The sequence below is a fragment of the Neomonachus schauinslandi genome, chromosome 15, assembly GCF_002201575.2.
Source record: "Neomonachus schauinslandi chromosome 15, ASM220157v2, whole genome shotgun sequence".
Classification (NCBI taxonomy): Eukaryota; Metazoa; Chordata; class Mammalia; order Carnivora; family Phocidae; genus Neomonachus; species Neomonachus schauinslandi.
Window position 1 is genome coordinate 97,899 of NC_058417.1, and position 20,264 is coordinate 118,162.

The 20,264-nt window shown below is 46.6% G+C and overlaps 1 protein-coding gene across 1 annotated transcript in view; it reads right to left on the bottom strand.

Annotated features, from left to right (window-relative positions):
- ZZEF1 (zinc finger ZZ-type and EF-hand domain containing 1) overlaps nt 1-20,264 on the bottom strand; it is a 104,204-nt gene that overhangs the window by 78,773 nt on the left and 5,167 nt on the right. Inside the window, exons 2-6 of the mRNA XM_044921780.1 lie at nt 9,473-9,617; nt 5,789-5,983; nt 3,959-4,130; nt 2,741-2,940; nt 1,147-1,357 (exon numbers count right to left, since the gene is read on the bottom strand). Coding sequence (XP_044777715.1) covers nt 1,147-1,357; nt 2,741-2,940; nt 3,959-4,130; nt 5,789-5,983; nt 9,473-9,617 — 923 coding nt within the window. The remainder of the gene's footprint in view (nt 1-1,146; nt 1,358-2,740; nt 2,941-3,958; nt 4,131-5,788; nt 5,984-9,472; nt 9,618-20,264) is intronic.

Sequence of the window (20,264 nt, forward strand, 5' to 3'; positions counted from 1 at the left end):
GCAATGAGAACACACCATCACTTCTCTGATACTCCTGCTAAAGACACAAAACCTAAACTGAATCATTACGAAACATCAGGTGAACCAAAACTGAACGACACTCCTGGAAATAACCAACCTATAATTTTCGCAAGTGTCAAAGTCAGAACGTCCAGGAAAGACTGAGGAACTGGTCCACACTAGGGGAGACTGAGGAGACGTGACAAACGCCAAGGGTGGCCTGGGTCCTTTTGCTACACGGGACGTCACCGGGACAGCTAGCAGGACCCGAATGGGACCTGAGGACCAGATGACAGCACCGTGCATCACTGGGAACTTCCTGGTCCTCTTGGTGGCAGGGAACCTTCTTGTTGACAGGAAACACACACTCGTGTGCTCAGGGACAATGGGGCACCAGGTCTGCAGACTACTCTCAAAAGGCTCAGAAGGAAATAAAGTTGTTTGTATTGTACTTGAGATACTTCTCTAAGTTTCTAATTGATTTTTTAAAAAAATGTTTAAACAGGAAGCAAGACAGGAGAACAGACAAATAGGACTTCACATCTGGCACCGCCCGCAGCGCTGCCGGCTGAAAAGCTTCATTCTCGGAAGACGTCAGAGAACCGCCATTAGTAACTCAAATACGGTACCAGTAGCTCCTAGCTCCTAAGGCTCTAGGTCACTACCCCCGCTTTGTCTGTTGTTACCACTGGGTCTTTCTGCCCTACAGGTTTTTGGTTTTGTCTTTTAATTTTTAACTTTTAAAATTTAAATTCACACAGGCGCATCCCTGCGCAGCCCAGTGACTTGCCGCGACTTGCCGCGGGGAGTGTCACAGAGCCCTCGTCTGCGACACAGGGATAAGGTTTACATGTACGCTTCACAATAGGAGGAGGTAAATAATGCGCGGCATCTGAAGGTGCTGTATCTGATACAAAGTGATCCGTGAATGTGAGCAACTGCTCCCCCGTGGGCGAGGAACAGAACGGTGTGCGTGACCCGTCCCCGCCCCCACCCCCCACCCCCCCCCCAGACTGGAGCCGAAAGCGCAGACAGGAAACACCAGGGCACCCAGGGCTGAGCCACTGAGTCTCAGGGATGTGCTCTGCAGGGGGAGGGGACAAGAGGGGCACCTGGATGGGCGGGGAAGCAGAGAGGGCGACTTACTGCGTGTTGTGCAGCACTGTCTGGACAAAGGCGGGGTTTGTCTCCATGGACGCCGTCACCAGAGAGGTTAGCAGAGACCAGTACCAGATTGCAGAAGCATCTGACACCGAGACCCCAGACTTCTTAACTCTCTGAAAGCCAACAGCCCTCAGACCATGAATTCTAGTGTCACATCCATCGCTAAGACAACGTTTTATGTTAATCTGGACATCTGTCAAGCGCAAACGACAAATTCAGTATTGGATTAACTTCTTCAGTTCAGCAAATGCTAGGCTCCCAACTAAAAGCAAAATAGTAATTCACATTTTGAAAAGAAAATTCTGAAATATACTTTGATGCCAGAAATAAATAATGTGTACAACGGAGCTGGCATATAATAAACTTGTCAGAAAAGCATCAACCAAACTAAGGAGTCATAAGACTACTGTGTAAATTTAAGGGTGGCTTAACCCTTTCCATCACGAAGTTTCTTAGGAATTTACGCATCTTGAAAATTAACACAAAGACCATTTTTTAAATCCTGATTAAATACATGGTAAGAAAATTTCTAGAATTTTTGCTGGGGTTCTGAAATTTTGATTTAAAGAGCTGCTGCCTCACAGCAGTTGTGAGAATTTATGTTTAATAATCAAGTCCAAATAGATGACAACACAGGCATGATCCCCTTTTAAGAGCTGTCACAATCCCTTGTTTGGGCTGGAGAGGAGGAGGTGACAAGTTGAAGAGGACACGGCTAAGAGAAAGGAGCGTCTACTCCAGGAGCTTAACTACCGCTTTGCCCAGGCACGAGACACAAAGACGCTACCTCCCTAGGCCTCAGTTCCTCTGAGCAAAGTAAGGACACTTCTTTTGGCCCAGGAAAGCATTAGGAGAAATGAGACAAAACATGAAGCATCCCGGCTCCCTGAATGAAAAAAGCCTGGAAAGAAATCACAGAATTGTGATTATTTCCAAAATGCTAGGTGTGAAGCAAGGTCATACTAGTATAAAAATGGAAACAACGTACATGTCCAGGAATAAAGGGCTGGTTAAAATTAAGGCATGTTCTTACATCGCTAAGTAAAGGTGTGCAAGAACACCTGGTCTGCAATACGCTAAAACATTTTACACAACAGCATGGAAAGACTATCGCCGTTTTGTAAATATGTATACAGATACACGTTACATTTTGTGAATACACATGCACAACGCTACGTTTTATTTTAAGCCACGAGTGTGTGCACGCTCACGGATCACGCGCGCACGCACACACACACTAACAAGCAAAGATCTGGAAGGATCCACACTAACATAGTCACAGTGACAATCCCTTGGGTAGTGGGATTTTGAATAATTTCTGTTTATCTATATTTTTCTAATTTTCTAATAAGGAAACAAGAATAAAATATTTTTCATTAAAAAGGGCTCCTATAACTTTCTACGGAACACCACAGAGACGAAATAATGGCTACTCCCATGAGCATGAGAAGCAAATCAGACCTCCCAAGAAAATCCGACAGTTTCTCCACTGTAGAGGTCCTCCCACTAAAAACGATCCCTCTCCGCCCCTCCCACTCCCCAAATCAGAAGGCAAGCTGCCTCGTGGCTGACTCACAGAGCTGACTGATGTTGGCATTTTCCAGCAGTGTCACATAGCCAGTGACATTGCTGGGAATGTGCACGTCGCGGACGTCCTGAAGATCGCTGGCACTCCTCCCCACAGCCACTGTCACCTGCTGCGGCATGTAGCTCTGGTCAGTGGCAGCCACCGCGATGGACAGGTGCCGGAGCACGACGTCTGGCTTCATTTTTAAGCTGGAAAACACGGGGAGCACAAACGACAAGTGTGTATAGGGGCGAAGCTGGCAGCGCCCACGAGTCCCATCTCTGCAGGCTTGTATTTGATACCATCAGACACTCTCTCCTAAGAGCAACCAACTGGAAAAGTCCTTAACGACCTCCCTGTGTCTCTAAAATTCCTTTCGGTTCAAGGTTAACCTTAAATTTCCTTTTAAGCCATCAGTACAGGCAGGAAAGTACAACATGAACACCCTAAAAAGACCGCTTGACCTGCAAGAAGCAAATTCTAAACCTCATCTGAAGAACTGAATATACTCCCTCTTCTATAAATTAGATGGCTAAAGGTCACATATACTCCCCGTGAGAGAACAAGACGATTATTTCTATCTCCACCAATTGAATCAGCCCATTCTCCGAAGAGACAGGTGAAACTTTAGATGGCAGCTTCAGAACTTCTAGAAATACCAGCTTACGGCCGCCAACTCTACCCCAGGGTTCCTGCTCATCCCATCCCCTCCTCCTCTGCCAAACTGGCAAAAAGAGAGGTGCATACAGATTTTTTTTAATGCACACAAAGGATCTTAAAAAGTAAAATCACATCTGATGTAAGAAAAGTACTTGCCCCTTGTGATGTTAATTTTCCTGAGAAACTAGTGGAAAAGATCTGAAATCAGTATGATAAAATATCAGTCAAATACTCTTTCTCCCTTAAGTACCAAGTGCAGGAATTACCCATGTTCACGAATACACGACACAGGGAGCATGACTATCCACGTTCATGAATACACAACGCAGGCAAAATGACTACCTACGTTCATGAATACATGAAGCAGGCAGCATGATTTCATGTGATTCTTTTTACTTGATTCTTCAGACGTCTCCACAGATAGTCACTTCCAATAAGAAAACAACCAGGCAGGGAAGTAGAAAACATTCTAAACTTCAGAAGCTAATTTGTGACCACACTGATGAGGTACGAGAAAGCAAGCAGGTCCTTTTCTGGGCTCTCACCAACCGCTGTTCTAGCACCCACCGAATCCAGTGTGAGCGGGCACTGCCATCTGACTGCCAGTAGGAGGACGTTTCTCCATTTGTCATCTTGTCGATGTCTGCCGGGTTGGAGGATGCTTCTATGTAAGCGTAGCACTTTGCTACTGACTTAAGTTTGTCCATCTCTGGGCTTCTGGTTAGATCTCCAGGACTTTCTGCAGGGAACACCAGATTCTATCACATGACATCTCTTTCACAAAGAGAAATAAAGGGTCATTTAAAATATCTAACATAAATATGCTTGGTACTTTGGTCCTAGAAAAGTAAGTATTCCTTAAAATCTCCTTCCAAAAAACCCTTATAAAGCAGAAATTGGCCAAGGGTTGCTCCATGAGCTCACTATAGTAAAATACTTAATTCATTGATATATTTGCAAAACCACACTAAGAGAAGAAAAGGGTATCTTACAGTTTCAGTGGACATTTCTTTAAATATGTGTGAGACTTTGTAAGCCACTTGTGTTTTTGAGAGCGGCCCCATCCTACCCTCATCTAACTTTCTGCTGGGTCCCAAGCCTTCTCGCCGGTTTGTATGTCACAGGACGTAGATCCACGCACACGTAACAGGTGCTGTGTACTGTGAGCCGGGCACTTCTCTGTATGTTTTCTACGTACTAATTCAGTTCAGAGACGAGGAAACCAAGGCACAGAAAGTTAAGTAAGTGCCCAAGGTCAGAGTTAGTAAAAAAAATTCAGTCTGTCCTAACACGTTACAAAATATATTTTTGTTCCCTAGGATATCATTCGTCTTTTTTTTTTTTAAAGATTTTATTTATTTATTTGAGAGAGAGAGAGAGTGAGAGAGCATGAGAGGAGGAGGGTCAGAGGAAGAAGCAGACTCCCCTCGGAGCAGGGAGCCAGATGTGGGACTCGATCCCAGGTCTCCAGGATCATGACCTGAGCCGAAGGCAGTCGCTTAACCGACTGAGCCACCCAGGCGCCCTCATTCGTCTTTTGACTCTGCTTCTATTTTCTGCTATACAGACCTTTCAGTTTGCATAAAGTCTAATTTATTAATCTCTGATAGTTTCTGAGTCTCACATCTTGCTTAGCCAGGTCCCTGTGGCAGGAGCTGTGCAGAGTGGGACTACTCTCTTCTAGCACTTCAGTTTCTTTACAGTTGAACTTTTCGATCCACCTGAAATTTGTTTCAGTGAATGGAATGGGTTAAGAATCTGGTTTTATTTTTTTCTCCAAATGGCTGGCCAGTTGCCCTGACCTCACTTGTTGACTTAATTCACCTTTCCATCCATTTGTAATGCTGACTCTATCTGGTACTATATTCCCACACGCACTTGAGTCTCTTTCCGGACTCTGTGTTCCACGGACCTGAGTGAGTCTACACGGTGTGTGGTGGCTTTCCTCCTTGACTCAACTACTACTCACAGAGTACCTACTATGTGGCAGGCAGAGTTTCGAGTGCTAAGGATAATGACACGAACAAGGCAGACAAAACGGAGAGAAATAATAATGTTACAATTTCAAATAATAAGTGCCATTTAGAACATTAAACCTACAAAGGTGATGGTGACCAGAAGGGGGAGTGATGGGGAATGGGGGCGTTAATTAGATGAAGTAATGAGACCTGAATGACGACGACGACGACGAGAGGCCAGTTGTGGGAAGGAAGGAAGGCGGGAAGGAGGGAAGGGAAGGGGGACGGGGAAGGGGAAGGGAAGGGAGGGAGGAGGGAAGGAGGGAAGGAAGGAGGGAAAGCAGGCAGGCTGGCTTTCAGAGATGAAGGCAGGGAGAAGGGCTGGCTGCTACGGCATGTGGAACGTGTTGAGGAGCCCCCACCACGTGGGTACACGTACCCTTTTCTCTCTGGAGCAGCTGATCCAAGGACTCCTTCAGAACGGAAGCCCTCATGGAGCACACGTTCCCGCAGTGGTCCAGCATGGGGCAGGGGACAGCCGTGCCGGAGAGCCGGTTGCGGTGTAGGAAGCGCAGGATCAGGGATGCGTGCACACCCAGGCCCTCCTTGGACTCTGAAAAGATGTCTATGAAACCTAGGCAGACAAAACCCATTTTTGGTTTTTAGGAACCCACCACAATAGTGTTCCCACACCCCCTGCCTGGTGGCCTCTCTGAATTGGCTGAATTAAAAGCAGCCATTAAGAATCTTCATTGAGGGTGCCTGAGTGGCTCAGTCATTGAGCGTCTGCCTTCGGCTCAGGTCATGATCCCAGGATCTTGGGATGGAGCCCCACACTGGGCTCCCTGCTCCTCACGAAGCCTGCTTCTCCCTCTCCCACTCCCCCTGCCTGTGTTCCCTCTCTCTCTGTGTCTCTCTCTGTTGAAAAATAAATTACAATCTTAAAAAAAAAAAATAACCTTCATTGATATTTTCAGTTTTTTTAAAAAAGATTTTATTTATTTATTTGACAGAGAGAAGGAGACAGTGAGAGAGGGAACACAAGCAGGGGGAGTGGGAGAGGGAGAAGCAGGCTTCCTGTGGAGCAGGGAGCCCAATGCGGGGCTCGATCCCAGGACCCCGGGATCATGACCTGAGCCGAAGGCAGATGCTTAACGGCGCCCCAGTATTTTCAGCTTTAATCATTTAAAAATCTAAACAAGTTTTAAGAAATGAACCAGTGGCTGGAGTGCCTGGGTAGCTCAGTCGTTTAAGTGGCCGACTCTTAAGATCTCAGCTCAGGTCTTGACCTCAGGGTCATGAGTTCAAGCCCCACACTGGGCTCCATGCTGGGCATGGAGCCTATTTAAAAAAAAAAAAAAAAAAAAAAAGACAAGAAAAGAAATGAGAACTGAACCAGTGGTAACCTCAATTTAAACATTAATTTTGGGGCACCTGGCTGGCTCAGTTGGTGGAGCATGAGCCTCTTGACCTTAGGGTTGTGAGTTTGAGCCCCATGTTGGGTTGTTGAGACTACTTCAAAATAAAATCTTAAAAAAATTTTAATTTCATTTTAGTTTAATAGAATTTTAGAAGACTTACAATAAATGATTGTTTGTTTCAATCCAAGCTTTAAAAAATGTATAAGCACTGAAATACTGACCAGAAGTTTTTATACAATTTTGTATATAGAATGTGGACTAGGAATCAAGTTTATCACATTAGAAAGTAAAAGTGTAACTGCTTTTATATACTAAGCTACATGAGACCACGATAATGATGACGCAGCCACCACCCTGACCATAGTCCCCGGCGGCATCTCACAATGCACAAGGCTCTGCCCCAGGTGCTCCTCCCGGGCTCCACGTTCTCTCCAGGGCGGCTCCCTGGAGTCTGCCCACTCTGCCCATCCCTCTGGCCACTGCCCAGGCCCTGGCGTCAACATCTCCTGTTCACACTGACCCACCCAGATTTCCTGAGTGGCTCTCCTGGCTGCCCTTTGTCTGGCATTAACCCAAGTAATCCTACAAACACAACGTCTACCCGTTTAAAACCCTTTCACGACCCATCATAACCGACAATACATATGCCTGGAACCAAGGTACCCATAACCCAGTGTGAAGAAGGGAGAGTGTAAACGCAACAGCTTTTCTTGGAGCTCAAATACACTTGTAGGTTTGGGGGCATTTCTCTTCTGTGTGCTTTCTAATGAGTCGCGACAGACCTAACGAAAAGCACCTACAGTATAAGTGTACCGCTTGATGAGCTTTCACAAACAGAACACCCCATCGAAGCAGCACCTGGAACAAGGCTCCAGAAGTCTTAGGAGAAATTACTTTAAGTGTAAAACACACAGGTTATATTCTAGAATGAGACTTCGCACTGACTTTCAAGATAGAACATGAGGCTGAGGAGAGACTGTGTGTTGGAAGCACCCCATTTTGATGACGCCCCACCCCCCCGCCCCGCCCAGGCAAACCCTGGAGACACCAGTTCAATTTCCCCAAGACTCAAAAGTCCGTGCCACCCCTCACCCTCCTCATACAGTTTTTCTCCCGTTGGCAGACCCCACAGCAGCCCCACCTTCACGTGAGGACATGGCTGATGGAGCACCCGTGTGCTCAGGATGCATGGGAGAACACAGACAGCCTCTTCTAATGGGAAGTCATACAAGTCTGGCAAACACTGAGCACCAGCACGATAGGGTAAGAAAGGGACAAGTTCCAATCTCGGCTGGAAAGAGGGACGAGGAAACAAATCCCAGGAGCCAGGCTAGCCCAGCTTACCAAGTTTCAGGCTAGGACTGTGATAAAGCAATTTCTTTTAAACTGAGCGGTGACAGAAAATTTTGACAAGAACGTCCCAGTCACAGCTCTGGTACATAAACACCTCGGGATCCGAACCCCGCGTTTTTCTCACCTAATCTCGCCAGAGCAACAATGCAGTAAGTATTATCTTGGGTGGGTTCCCTGATCTCCACCCCATTCCTCCCCTCCCAAACATCTGTTTGAGGTGTCCACGTAAAGCTCCTGATGCTTCCCATGTGCTGGTAGTGCAAAAGCGGGAGCGATACGTAAATGCCAAGATACACTTTAGCTAAACGTAATCCAAAGCATAATTTTAACTGCCGTGAGAGTAGGAAAAAGTTCACATGTCTGGACTACTTACAACGCTCTATAAAGATGACATAATTAAAGACAACTTAAGGAAGAATGAAAATGTGCATTCTTCACTAATACACAAACGTCATCCTTCCCTAGCTCAGCACAGCCTCCGCATTAAGCCAGAGAGGTCAAGGGCCATCAGATTCACATCTACGTATCTACCAATTCTACCTGCCTCCACCGCTGTTCTTGCCAGGCTCCGTGCTAAGTAGTAGGACCCCGAATGCAGAGCAGGAAAGTTCTGAGATAAGCTGAGGCTAAAAGGGTGATATGCAAAGTTTTTTCCTCTCAAAAACTCAATTGTTTTCTCACTGGAAAAAGAGGAGGGTAATTTAACTTTGAATCTGTCTTCTGAGTCCCCAGAAGAAACCATACAAAAACACAAAGTTTGTTCATAGGTACAATGTAGAAGAAGTATTACTTAATTTGTACGCTACTTATATTATTACTTAAATTTCTGAGCGATAGCTTTCTAGTAAAACAAAACAAACAAACAAAAAAACCCACTGGGTGCCTACCATATACCCAAAATGTGTTAAATGTGATGACACAGCAGAAAGAAAAGGCCGCTATCCTCATGGAGCTCACAGTGTAGGAGTAAAGACAGACATTTACAGATAAGTGGGTAATTAATTAATTATGGTGGTGACATGAGGCAAAAGACAAATGCACGATGCTAAGAGAACCAGGAGCCAGGGACAGCTTCTTGAGAGAGTGAAATAGAGAGATCCACTAAGGAAGGTAGGCTCACAACAAAAGTTCACAAAAATGGTAGAACTGCTCAAGCATCACGGTCCTGGGGACCCAAGGAGATGATTGCACGGACTGAGTCAGTTCCTGTGCTTAATAGAGACTCCTGGAGAAGAACATTTATCTCACGGGGCCCTCACCTTACCTAATTACAACCCATAGGACAGCAAAGTTCAACCTGGCCCTACGCTAGCACTCTCTGGCCTTCAGCACTCAGGTGAGAGCCTTACCTGGGACAAGAGAACAGGCCTGCAGTTGTCTGATGATGTGGCTTAATTCCCCCTGGAGATTAGCTCCACTGGAATTCCTGAGGGCCTCCAACATGTTCTCAGCATCGACGGTACCATCGCCCTCTGCATCAAACTGGGCAAAGGCCTACAACATAAGAGATGCAATATAATCACGTCTGTTCCAAATCTGGACACTTTGTTGCTGCCAGTGCCCTGTGGTAGTTGGGCAAAGAGTCCATTTGCATCATTCAGAGAACAATCAAATTCAGGACAGTAACTCACTGTGTTTTGCAGAATGTATGTGTACACGTATTACTTCATATACACGCAATTTTATCATCTCATCTCTCTTTCAAGAGATTAATCCCCTTCTCCCAAATAACTTCAGGAAGCAAGCAGTGCAACATTTTCCAGCAAGTTACAGAGAGCCAGATAGAAAGCTAGAGTGGGAGACTGGGCTCAGAGTAGCACCTCAGGTTTAGCAGGGCTTTTCCTTTCAAGCACTCTTTGGACACAAGACCTAACTGGATACTTATCTATGCCACCGCTCTGTTTTCACTAACCTTTAGCCATAATCGAGCTTGCTCCCTGCCAGTATTGGGCCATCTGGGGAAGTGGGTACAGTGTGGGATTTGGTTTGAATCCTGCTCTGTCACTAACCGGCTATATGACTACCCACACATTCCTTTACCTCCAGAAGCCTTAGCTCCTTGATCTGAAAGATGGAGCAAATATTACCAAACTCACAGGCTGCTGTCTGGACTAAGCAGCATCTGAACAGAGTCCAATACAATGAAAGCACATTAGACTGCTTTTGAACCCGCGTCGTCACCCTCTCCTGTGTCCCTGACGCCGGCTCCTCCCATGTTCTACAAGACTCTCCTCACCTGGCGACTGCCCTGTCTCCCCAGATCTCAGTCCCTCCCGGATCAGTGGCTTCTCTCTTCCTGCTGATTCACTCACTCACAGACATCCCTCACCACGAAATACTTCAGGAGTCTCCCACCTTCTTTTCTAAGTAATCCTCTCTCTCCCTTAAAACTCCTGCCTTTTCCTTATTTCCCTCTTTGTGGAATATGGAGATGTCCCACTGAGGTTTCATGACTGACACGAGTACCCCGATTTCCACCACAGACCTCTAAACACAGTGTTTAAAAGGAACATAGCAAATTCCTACACTCAGGTCCAAAAACCATGGGCATAAATGCAGGCTGGGGGACAGAGTTTAGAGCAATGTGTGAGGGAAAGACAAAGCATTCTCTTTGCATTTCCTCAACCTGACAATATTATCCAAAAAAATGACAGGATCAAAGGCTACACCACTCAAAGGATGATGTTCAAAAGGAGAGAAAATATCACCCTGTTCTTCTCTGATTAGACCCAGTCAGGAAGCTGCGTTGGGTCTGGAAGCTCCCCACCAAAAAGAAATGAAATGGAAGGGATCAGAGGAAAGAGATCGTGATGGAGAGAAGACACTGCCCGTGAGGATGGATGCAGAAGCATGAGCTTTCAGGGTGAAGAACAGGTGCCTGGTATGGGCTGTCACAAGAAGGGCCAGCAAAAACGAAGGTCATGAGACAGAAGTTAGAGGGGAAAGATAAAAATTAATTAATTAATTAATTTAAGAAAGACGTTAGGGCGCCTGGGTGGCTCAGCCGGTGAAGCCTCTGCCTTCGGCTCAGGTCATGATCCCAGGGTCCTGGGAGGGAGTCCCGCATCAGGGTCCCTGCTCAGCGGAGAGTCTGCTTCTCCCTCTGCCCCTCCCCCCGCTCGTGCTTGTGCACGTGCGTGCGCTCTTTCTCTCTCTCTCAAAAATAAATAAAATCTTTAAAAAAAAAAAAAGACAAAAGTAAATAAATAAAAATAAAATTAAAAAAGACATTAGAGGGAAAAGCTCATTATGAAGATGGACTTGTCTGTTGCCAATGAGGTAGAAAGATGGATTAGGGACTCTGGGAAGGAACGCCCACCACATCCGTCAAGGCTTCCGAGCAAGCTGGACCACCAGCCATCAGGAGTGTGCAAACAAATGCGTTTACCTCTACTTCCTCCTGAAATCCCACTAAGACAGTATCATGAAGGGATCTGTTTTCTAAGCACAAAGACAAAGAGAACATTACGTGATGCAACAGCAACAACATTTTGGAAGCTGGAAAGCAGACGGATGCCCAGTGCTGGCCACTCCTCCACAAGAAAGTGGAGCCCTGAGCTGGAGCTGTGCAAAGCAGAGACACAGGCTGCTCCCCACTGCAGGACCCCAAAAGCCTTCCAAGGACTTGGCGGCCACGGGCGCCACCAAGGGTGGAGGTAATCGATGAGGGGCCTATTTTAAAAAGCAGTTAGAAATGACTGGCTGTAATACTGACCTTAAGGAATCACCCGGGATTGGTTTTTTGTTTTGAAGGGAAAGGGTGATAGTAGGATTGTGTACTTTTTAAAGAGTTCTCATCTCTTAAGATATTTAACGAAACTTTTATAGATGAAGTATTTGTGGATGGAAAAGATTTGCTTCAAAATAATTTGGAGGAGGAGCACCTGGGTGGCTCAGTCGTTAAGCGTCTGCCTTCGGCTCAGGTCGCGATCCCGGGGTCCTGGGATCGAGCCCCGCCATGGGGCTCCCTGCTCCGCGGGAAGCCTGCTTCTCCCTCTCCCACTCCCCCTGCTTGTGTTCCTGCCCTTGCTATTTCTCTCTCCCTCTGTCAAATAAATAAATAAAATCTTTAAAAAAATAATAATAATTTGGAGGAGAAAGTAGGTGGGATTTAGATGAAATAAAACTGGCCTTGAGTTGGTTCCTATTGGAACTGGAACGTGAGAGAGATCATTCTACGCTTATCTCGGCTTTCCTCTGTTTAAAATTTTCCATTAAACAAACAAACAAACATAAGACATCCCCAGATCCTCTCTCCAATCAGAAGCCTGGGGAGTTGATTCCATCAGAGAGAGTAGCACAGAGTCTCTGGACGAGGAAATATCAGGCACTAGAGTTTACAGGGTAAAGGTTTAGAAGACTCACTCTTCCTCTCGGGCTCCCAGAATGCTAGCAGCCTGTCTCACACCCTCCAGGCAAGAGACTGAGGCACCAGACAAGCCCATGAGGACAGACCTGGACACACCGGTACTGGAGGGCTCCCCATGAAAGGGGCCAACCCGTTCACCTTACAGTGAGGCTCAGCGTCACCAGCCAGATGCATGGAGAACCCACCTCTTTAGTCTCCCACTCTTTAATAGGAGTTTCCAGCCCAGGACAACTGGACATTTGAGGAAAGGCTTCATAGGAAACACACAAATGGCAACTTGGAGAAAAGAAAGGAGGAGAAGAAAATGTCAAAAAGATTATCATTAATATCTTCAGAGAAATATTTCAAAAAATAGTTTTAATACCAGCTTACTGAGGTATAATTCACATATCACAAAACTCACCCTTTTAAGGTGTACAACCTAGTGGTTTTAGTATATTCAGAGTTGGGGAGCCGCCACCACCACCACCTAATAAAAAAGGACCCTGCATCGTCATGAAAGGCCAAGAGACTATTACTGAAAACAGTCTATTCAGAACATTTTTATAAGCTCTTGAAAGTTAAAAATACCACAGCAAAATGAAAATCTCAACAACAGATTTGGGAAGATAAATCTCAAAAGGCTGGAAGATAAATTGACTAAAGTGCCCAGAGACTAGAGCAAAAGACAAAGTGATGGAAACTAGGCAAGGCAAGAGGAAAAGAAACGGTCTGGAGACCAGTCCAGGAATCCAATACCCAAATACTGCAAGTCCCAGAGAAGGAAACACAGAAACAGGAGGGAGGGAAATGACAATTCTTACGGTCCAAGATAATCTCTTCCAACTGAAGGACATGAGTTTTGAAATTGAAGAGGCTGAATACCCTCCGCAGTGAATAAAAGCACATCGTATTGAGATTTCATAACACGGAGAGGAAAGAGAAGTTCCTACTTCCAGGGAGAAGACACAGTGTCCATGTCAGAGGTCAGGAATCAGAGGCTGATTCAGCAGTTACACAGGGAGCTGGAATAGGAGCAGGGCCTTCAACATTCTGGGGGGACTCTCTCTAACCCAGTAGTTAATACACAGTCAAAATACCACCAACTGTGAGAGAGTGGAAAAAGACATTCTCACACATGCAAGGCTCTCAAAAAATAAACTAGTTAATGCTCCCTTATTCAGAAAGCTCCTAGAGGGTGCGGTCACCAGAAAACCGAATAGGCCAAGAAAGGGGAAGAATGGGGTCCAACCTAGAGAGAAAATGAATCCCCGGTTGCTGGAGATGCCAACAACCTAAAGAACACCAGGTCCAGAATGAAGCGGATCAGAGGGTTCTTGAGAAGGTGAGTCTGATGGAATTCCCGTGTGCCTGAACACAGCCAATGTGTTGCAAGAGATTCAGGCAAGTGGCAGAGAATCTGTGGAGTTAAATTAATGACAGAAGAACATAAAAGTAAGCACAAGAAAAGTACCAATTCTGTTGTTAACCTCAGAGAAAATACAAAGCTGTGTAAGAAAGGGGTCGCAGTCGTGGAGCGCTGCATGGCTCAGCCACGTACGGGATTTACAAGCCCGTAATAACCTCCACACCAAGATGAAAGGATCTGCAGGGAGGAAAGGAGATGCCCACGTGGATGAGGGCCCGGACAGGAAGGGGAAAGTCAACTGAGGACTCACCTTCTGCAGTGGGAATAAAACAAAGTCTAACTGGAAACTCATGAAGGAATGTACACATGCTGCCTGGCGATACACAGGTAAACCACTCATGAGCCAGCTGCAGGAGCTGAGGAGTGACGGCAACCCCGGGCGGGAGCACGGAGGACCACTGCTTTTAGCAGGAGCCTCGTGGACTGCCTGGGTGGCTCAGTCGGTTGGGCGTCTGACTTCAGCTGGGGTCATGATCTCAGGGTCCTGGGATCGAGCCCCGCATCGGGCTCCCTGCTCAGTGGCAAGTCTCCTTGTCCCTCTGCCCCTCCCCACTCATTCTCTCTCTCTGAAATAAATAGGTGAAATCTTTATTAAAAAAAAATAAATTACATTAAAATTATAAAAAAAGATTCTGTTGATCTATCAATAGTTAATGAATACAATAAAAAGAATTTTCAAACAAACAAAAACAAACATATTGGGTGAAAAAAAGTCTGAACAGCATTGCTAACAGCTTCACCAAATAAATATATAACTTCCCACGCTTGGAAATTGTCTTTAAAGAAACGTACAGGTTTTCAAATCCAACACTTAACACCTAGCTTGTTTTACAGGACTTCACAGAATCCAGTTTGCTCACGCGCTCACTCAACACCCTCTGATAAGCAGCCACTATACACCCGAATGCGCTCGGCTCTGCGCATGTTAAAATGAACAGGGCACAGTCCTTGCCCTCCAAAATCCTCACAGCCTTGGAAAAGACGGATGTGCAAACCAACAGTAGCAATGTGATGTGTAATGATTATCACAACAGAACTACAGCATAAACAACTACAGTACCTAACATTTACTGAGTATTTACTAAGCACCAGGCAGAGCTCCAAGCACCTCAGCTGGGTCAACTCCTATTTTCCGCAACAACCCTAAAGGTAGGTACTACCCTTTTACTAGTGAGGGACAGAGAGGTGAAGTATTTTGTTCAAGGTCACAAGGTTAGTACCAGTAAATAATGGTACTTGGATTTGAATTGTGGTATGATTTGGGATCCTACACTATGTGCCACTATGCCAGGAGCTAACAGACACTCCAGAGGCCAGAAGCCCAAAAGGGACTGGGACGTTCGGGGGAAATGGCCCTGAGAAAACCACCCCTGCACTGAGCTTTAATGAGTAACTAGGAATCTGTAAGCATGTGGAGATGAGGCAGCCATCCTACGTAGAGGGGCCAGAATGTGAGCATGGACACAGAGTGCATGGATGACCTCGAGGACTCTCCTGCTTGGTGTGGCTCGGAGGCAAGGCAGCAGACGAAGAGACAGAAGTCAGAATAGAGAGAGCCTGGCCCATCAGGCTGAGGAGCTCCATCGCATAGTAAGAGTACCAGGAGGCCACTGGAGAATATTAAGGGAGGAGAAGACTGATCATTCCAGATCTATTTAAACCCTCAAATTGGAATGGACCTACCAATCTCTTAACATACATGCCTTCGCATGGCTTGAACTCCTTCTCCAGTGTCTCTGTGACACACATTGGTGATGGGAAGCTCATGTCTTTTGACCAGTTCTGACAGCAACAACTCTCTTCTCTGTATAATGAATGGAAATGTGTCTCCCTAATGTCACCACCTATGGGGCGCTTCAGAACACATCTTATCCCTCTGCCCCAAAACAGCCCACGGATCACTAAACATGGTGGTCAACAGGCCCCGAGTCTCCCTCAGCCAGTTCTCTATCTGCTACGGCTTTAGTCTCATTCCCATGCTGGCTGTCCCCTCTGGGACCCTCCAGTTTGACATAACCTCAGAGCAGTGCGTCTCAAGTCTCACTGGCTGATCCACTGTAAGAAATACATCTCGGGGGGCGCCCGGGTGGCTCAGTCGGTGAAGCATCTGCCTTCGGCTCAGGTCATGATCCCAGGGTCCTTGTCACCCCACATCAGGCTCCCTGCTCCGCAGGAAGCCTGCTTCTCCCTCTGCCCCTCCCCTCTGTTTGTGCTCGCTCTATCTCTGTCACTGTCTCTCTCAAATAAATAAAATCTAAAAAAAAAAAAAAAAAAAAGGAAAGAAATACATTTCAGGGGCATGGCTCAGTCGGTGAAGCATCTGCCTTCGGCTCAGGTCATGACCCCAGGGTCCTGGGATCGAGCCCTGTGTCAGGCTCCCTGCTCCGCGGGGAGCCTGCTTCTCCCTCTCCCTCTGCCACTCCCCCTGCCTGTGATCTCTCTGTCTCTCTCTCTCTGTCAAATAAATAAAATAAAATAAAATAAAATAAAATAAAATAAAATAGAAATACATTTCTGTGATACTGATATAAAAGTCTCATGAAACAATGTAATACTTTCTTATCAGATACAACGTACCCTGACCTTTTCTATTCCGTTCTATTCTCTTTCATGTTTCACATGCAAGTTAACACTCACCATATTCCCAACAGTTTGAAACTCTACAGCCTGGAACATGGGGCCCCAAACCCAACTGAATACAGTGGGTCTGGCCCTAACTGTGCAAAGTGAAGCAAGTCGACCTTCTCTCTAAAAACAAAGCAATTCCCCCTATTTCCAAGGAGCTAACACCCATCTCCATGCAGACAGTAACCTGGCCGCTGTATCTTCCTCCTCCTCTCCTGATTCAGGCCTCTTCCTACCACACCCACTTATGTGCTTTGCCATCTACACCATAACCATTTGGGCAGCACCCAAGTGCAGGCCCTCTGCACGCAGCACGTAAGAGATAAAAAGTGTAACAGAGTCAGACTAAGGGGAAGTGTGGATGCAAGGATGGTGCCAAATTCACCACTTCTCTGTGAGACCCGGGACAAGACTCTGGGCCCCTAAGTCTCAACCCCTCTTCCTGTCCAACCTTTCCTCATAGCTTGTTGTGAAGACTCGAAGGTCTCACAAACAAGACTATGCCTAGTAAACTGCGAAGAACTGTTATTACAATCTCGTTAGAAGGCCATTATTGATCCACCTTGCAGACAAGAGAGAGAAGGAGACTGGTTGACTGCAGATTTCCATCCATTTGCCCCAGCCCGAGGGCAACACGGGACAACGCTCAGACCATTCCTGCTTAACCTCCTTAACCACCTGTGGGATCAAGACCACGGTACACATGAGAATGTGCCAAAATCCTCACAGACCAGAACGGGGGCACAGAGCAGCAGAACGCATGCATGGGGCTTCATACAAAGGCTGGACACTGGTTCAACCTGGGAGAAACAAGCTGCATAAGAGATGTGGAGCTGGTCCCAGTCCTGCCACTTGCTGGCTGAGGCTCACCTCTCCACTTACGGCCTCAGTTTACCCATCTGTGAGACCGTGCTACCTCCATGTCTGAAAGGGCTGTCAGAAGACGGAGTAAACCCTCCTAGGGCAGGGCCGGAGCAACAGAGAAGAACACCACTAACAGCAGCAAGGGTGTGCCAGGCACCGTTCTAGGAGCTCTATGTGCACTAACTCGTCGAATCCTCATGCTAACTATACAGGGTAGCTACCATTATCATGCGCATCTTTTAGGAGAGACAGCTGAGATGCAGAGTGGTTGTGTGAGTTAATCACACGGCTTGAGGATGGTGGAACCAGGATTTTCCCACATGCAGTTTGACCCCAGAGCCCAAGTCTGAAACTCAGGCTGAAGAACAGTGAAACAGGTAGACATACAAAACAGCAAGTTCACTGATACTGTTAACAGACTCACCACACAGCTGTCCAGGATGTTACAGAAGGGACTCCTTTATTGGGCAAGGGGAGGGGACAGGTTGCATGCAATGCTTACTAAGGTCCCCCCCCCAACTCATACTCTAGACGAGGTGCCAAAGGAGTGCCATTCTCAAACTCTGCCACACTCTTTCACCCCAATTTATCTGCATATACTATACCTTTTTTTTTTTTTTTTTTTGAGAGCAAACGCACAAGCAAGGTGGGGAGGAGGGGCAGAGGGAGGAGGAGAGAGAGAATCCCAAGCAGACTCCACACTGAGCACAGAGTCCTTCACAGGGCTCGATCTCACAACCTCGCTGCAATCACGACCTGAGCTGAAATCAAGAGGCAGATGCTCAAACGACTGAGCCACCCAGGCACCCCTGTGCTATACCTTTCAACTCTGTCCCTTCCTTCCTTTGCCTGGCAAATTCTTCCAGCCTCTCAAGCCCTGGTTTGGTGAAGCCTTTCCCAAACTCCATGCTACTGTTAAACGCTCCTCTGTGGTCCCTGAAAGGGAATAAGGGCTTAGGATGGAGCAAAGAGCTAAAGGGGGTAAAGGGAGCCAAGGACAAAATCCCCATATGTATGAGAAACTGTGAATGGGCGTGGCCGGCTAAAAAGCACCAGGAGATAAGAGTGGAAAGGTATACAGGCCTAAAGGTTAACCTAACATTTGATTCTAAAAGCAATGGGGAGCCACTGCAGTTTCTACAGTATGACAGGACATGATGAAGTGGTATTTTGGAAATCAGGGGAAGGTAGAACAAAGCTGTGGCCTTTCCTCTCTAGCTCTTCCTCTCCAGAGAAGCCAATACCATCAACCCCAACACAGCAAAGCACACAGGGTCTAAATAACCTCCAGTTCACCCAGCATCTTTCTCTCCTACACTGCCTGTCACCATCACCGGCCATCGCTCACTGAAGGCTTCCTTCCGTATGCCGGAGCAGCGCAGGCAGGTGGGCGGGGGGGGCCTCACAGCCAAACGGCAGGACAAGACCAGACAGTGCGCTCCCAATGCCAAACAGGCAACAAGAGCCTCAAGGGCGGGGCCAAAACAGAGTTATACAGAAGACACTGGAACCATGCCACGAGAAACACTTGGTCCTGACCGGGTGATGGTGCCGAGTCAGGGAGCCTTGGAGAACTGAGAGAAACAAGGTCCACACACAGGACAAGGCAGGTGTCCCACTGGCTAGGGCACAGGGCTCGAGCAGGGGAACAGAGGCAGATGAGGCCAGCCCGTGGGCTCTTGCCCATTCTGAGCAATGCGTATTTGACTCTTCAGGCAATAGGGAGTCTCTGCAGGCTCTGAGCTGAGGGCAAGTGATGTCTGTAACCTGCTTCATCTTTCCCGCACAGACAGGAGTCTCTCACACTCTGTGTCTTCAGAGGGTAGAGAATTACATCTGTATAATTCTATCAGCATAGTTTTTGGGCTCAGAGCCATTCTAAACTAACTGATTAAAACTTTTGACCTGATAATGACAAATGGTATTTTTCTCTAAATTTCCTCTAAACCAAGCTAAGACCCTTTTTAAGTTTTCACTATAACTATATTTAACCGTTTCCCCAAACATCAAAAAATACCTTACTACTCCGAGGTTACAGATTGACTAGAAAGTACGAGGCTGGAGAACGAGTCAGTCTGCTAACCCAACCTGAGGGTCGTGGGGGCAGCGCACTTACTACCACAGCTGCGCCGAGGCGGTTAGTAGGTGGACGATAATGGTCCTGCCCGCAGACTTTACAGCCTAATGAATTTCACCAAGGAAGCACCAGAGCTAGCATGGCAAATTAATAAAATAAGGCCTATTTCTCTCAAATTCCCACCTGAAAGCCATCTGCCATCATCCTCTGTTCAGCACCTCTTCCTGCCCGACACACTACCTAATTTTCTGGAAGCAGAGCATACTGAGAGCACAAACACGGACTCTCTAATCTCTGGTGTCAAACAGGTATTTAATTTTAATGCTATTCCTCATCTGTATAAAAGTCAAGTAGCTACTGCTCCCCAGGACCAAACCAGAGTCCTTCCCCATGGGCCACACCTATCACGAGAGAAGGTATGTCACTATAAAATGATAAACCTTCAGACTTTGATCTATAGTACAACTCCGGCAACTTCTTTAGGGTACCACCTCCAACAACGAAGGTCGTGGGAACGTGAAGGCAAGACACCTGGGGGGACAGAGACGGCAGTGCCGATCTGGTGCCCAAGAGCAGGCATATAGAACGTGGAAATACTTGGCATTATAATAATAATGTGTACCAAAGGTAACCTGCTCTACTGTGCTGGGTCTCATAAAATGAAAGAAGGGAAAAAACTCATCATTTCAGTCGCGATAAAGACATTTTATTATCATTTCCCCTAAACCTTTAATCTTGAAGTATCACAATACGTTTTCACAAGCTTACGTGTAAAATTAACTAAGACACAGAATTATC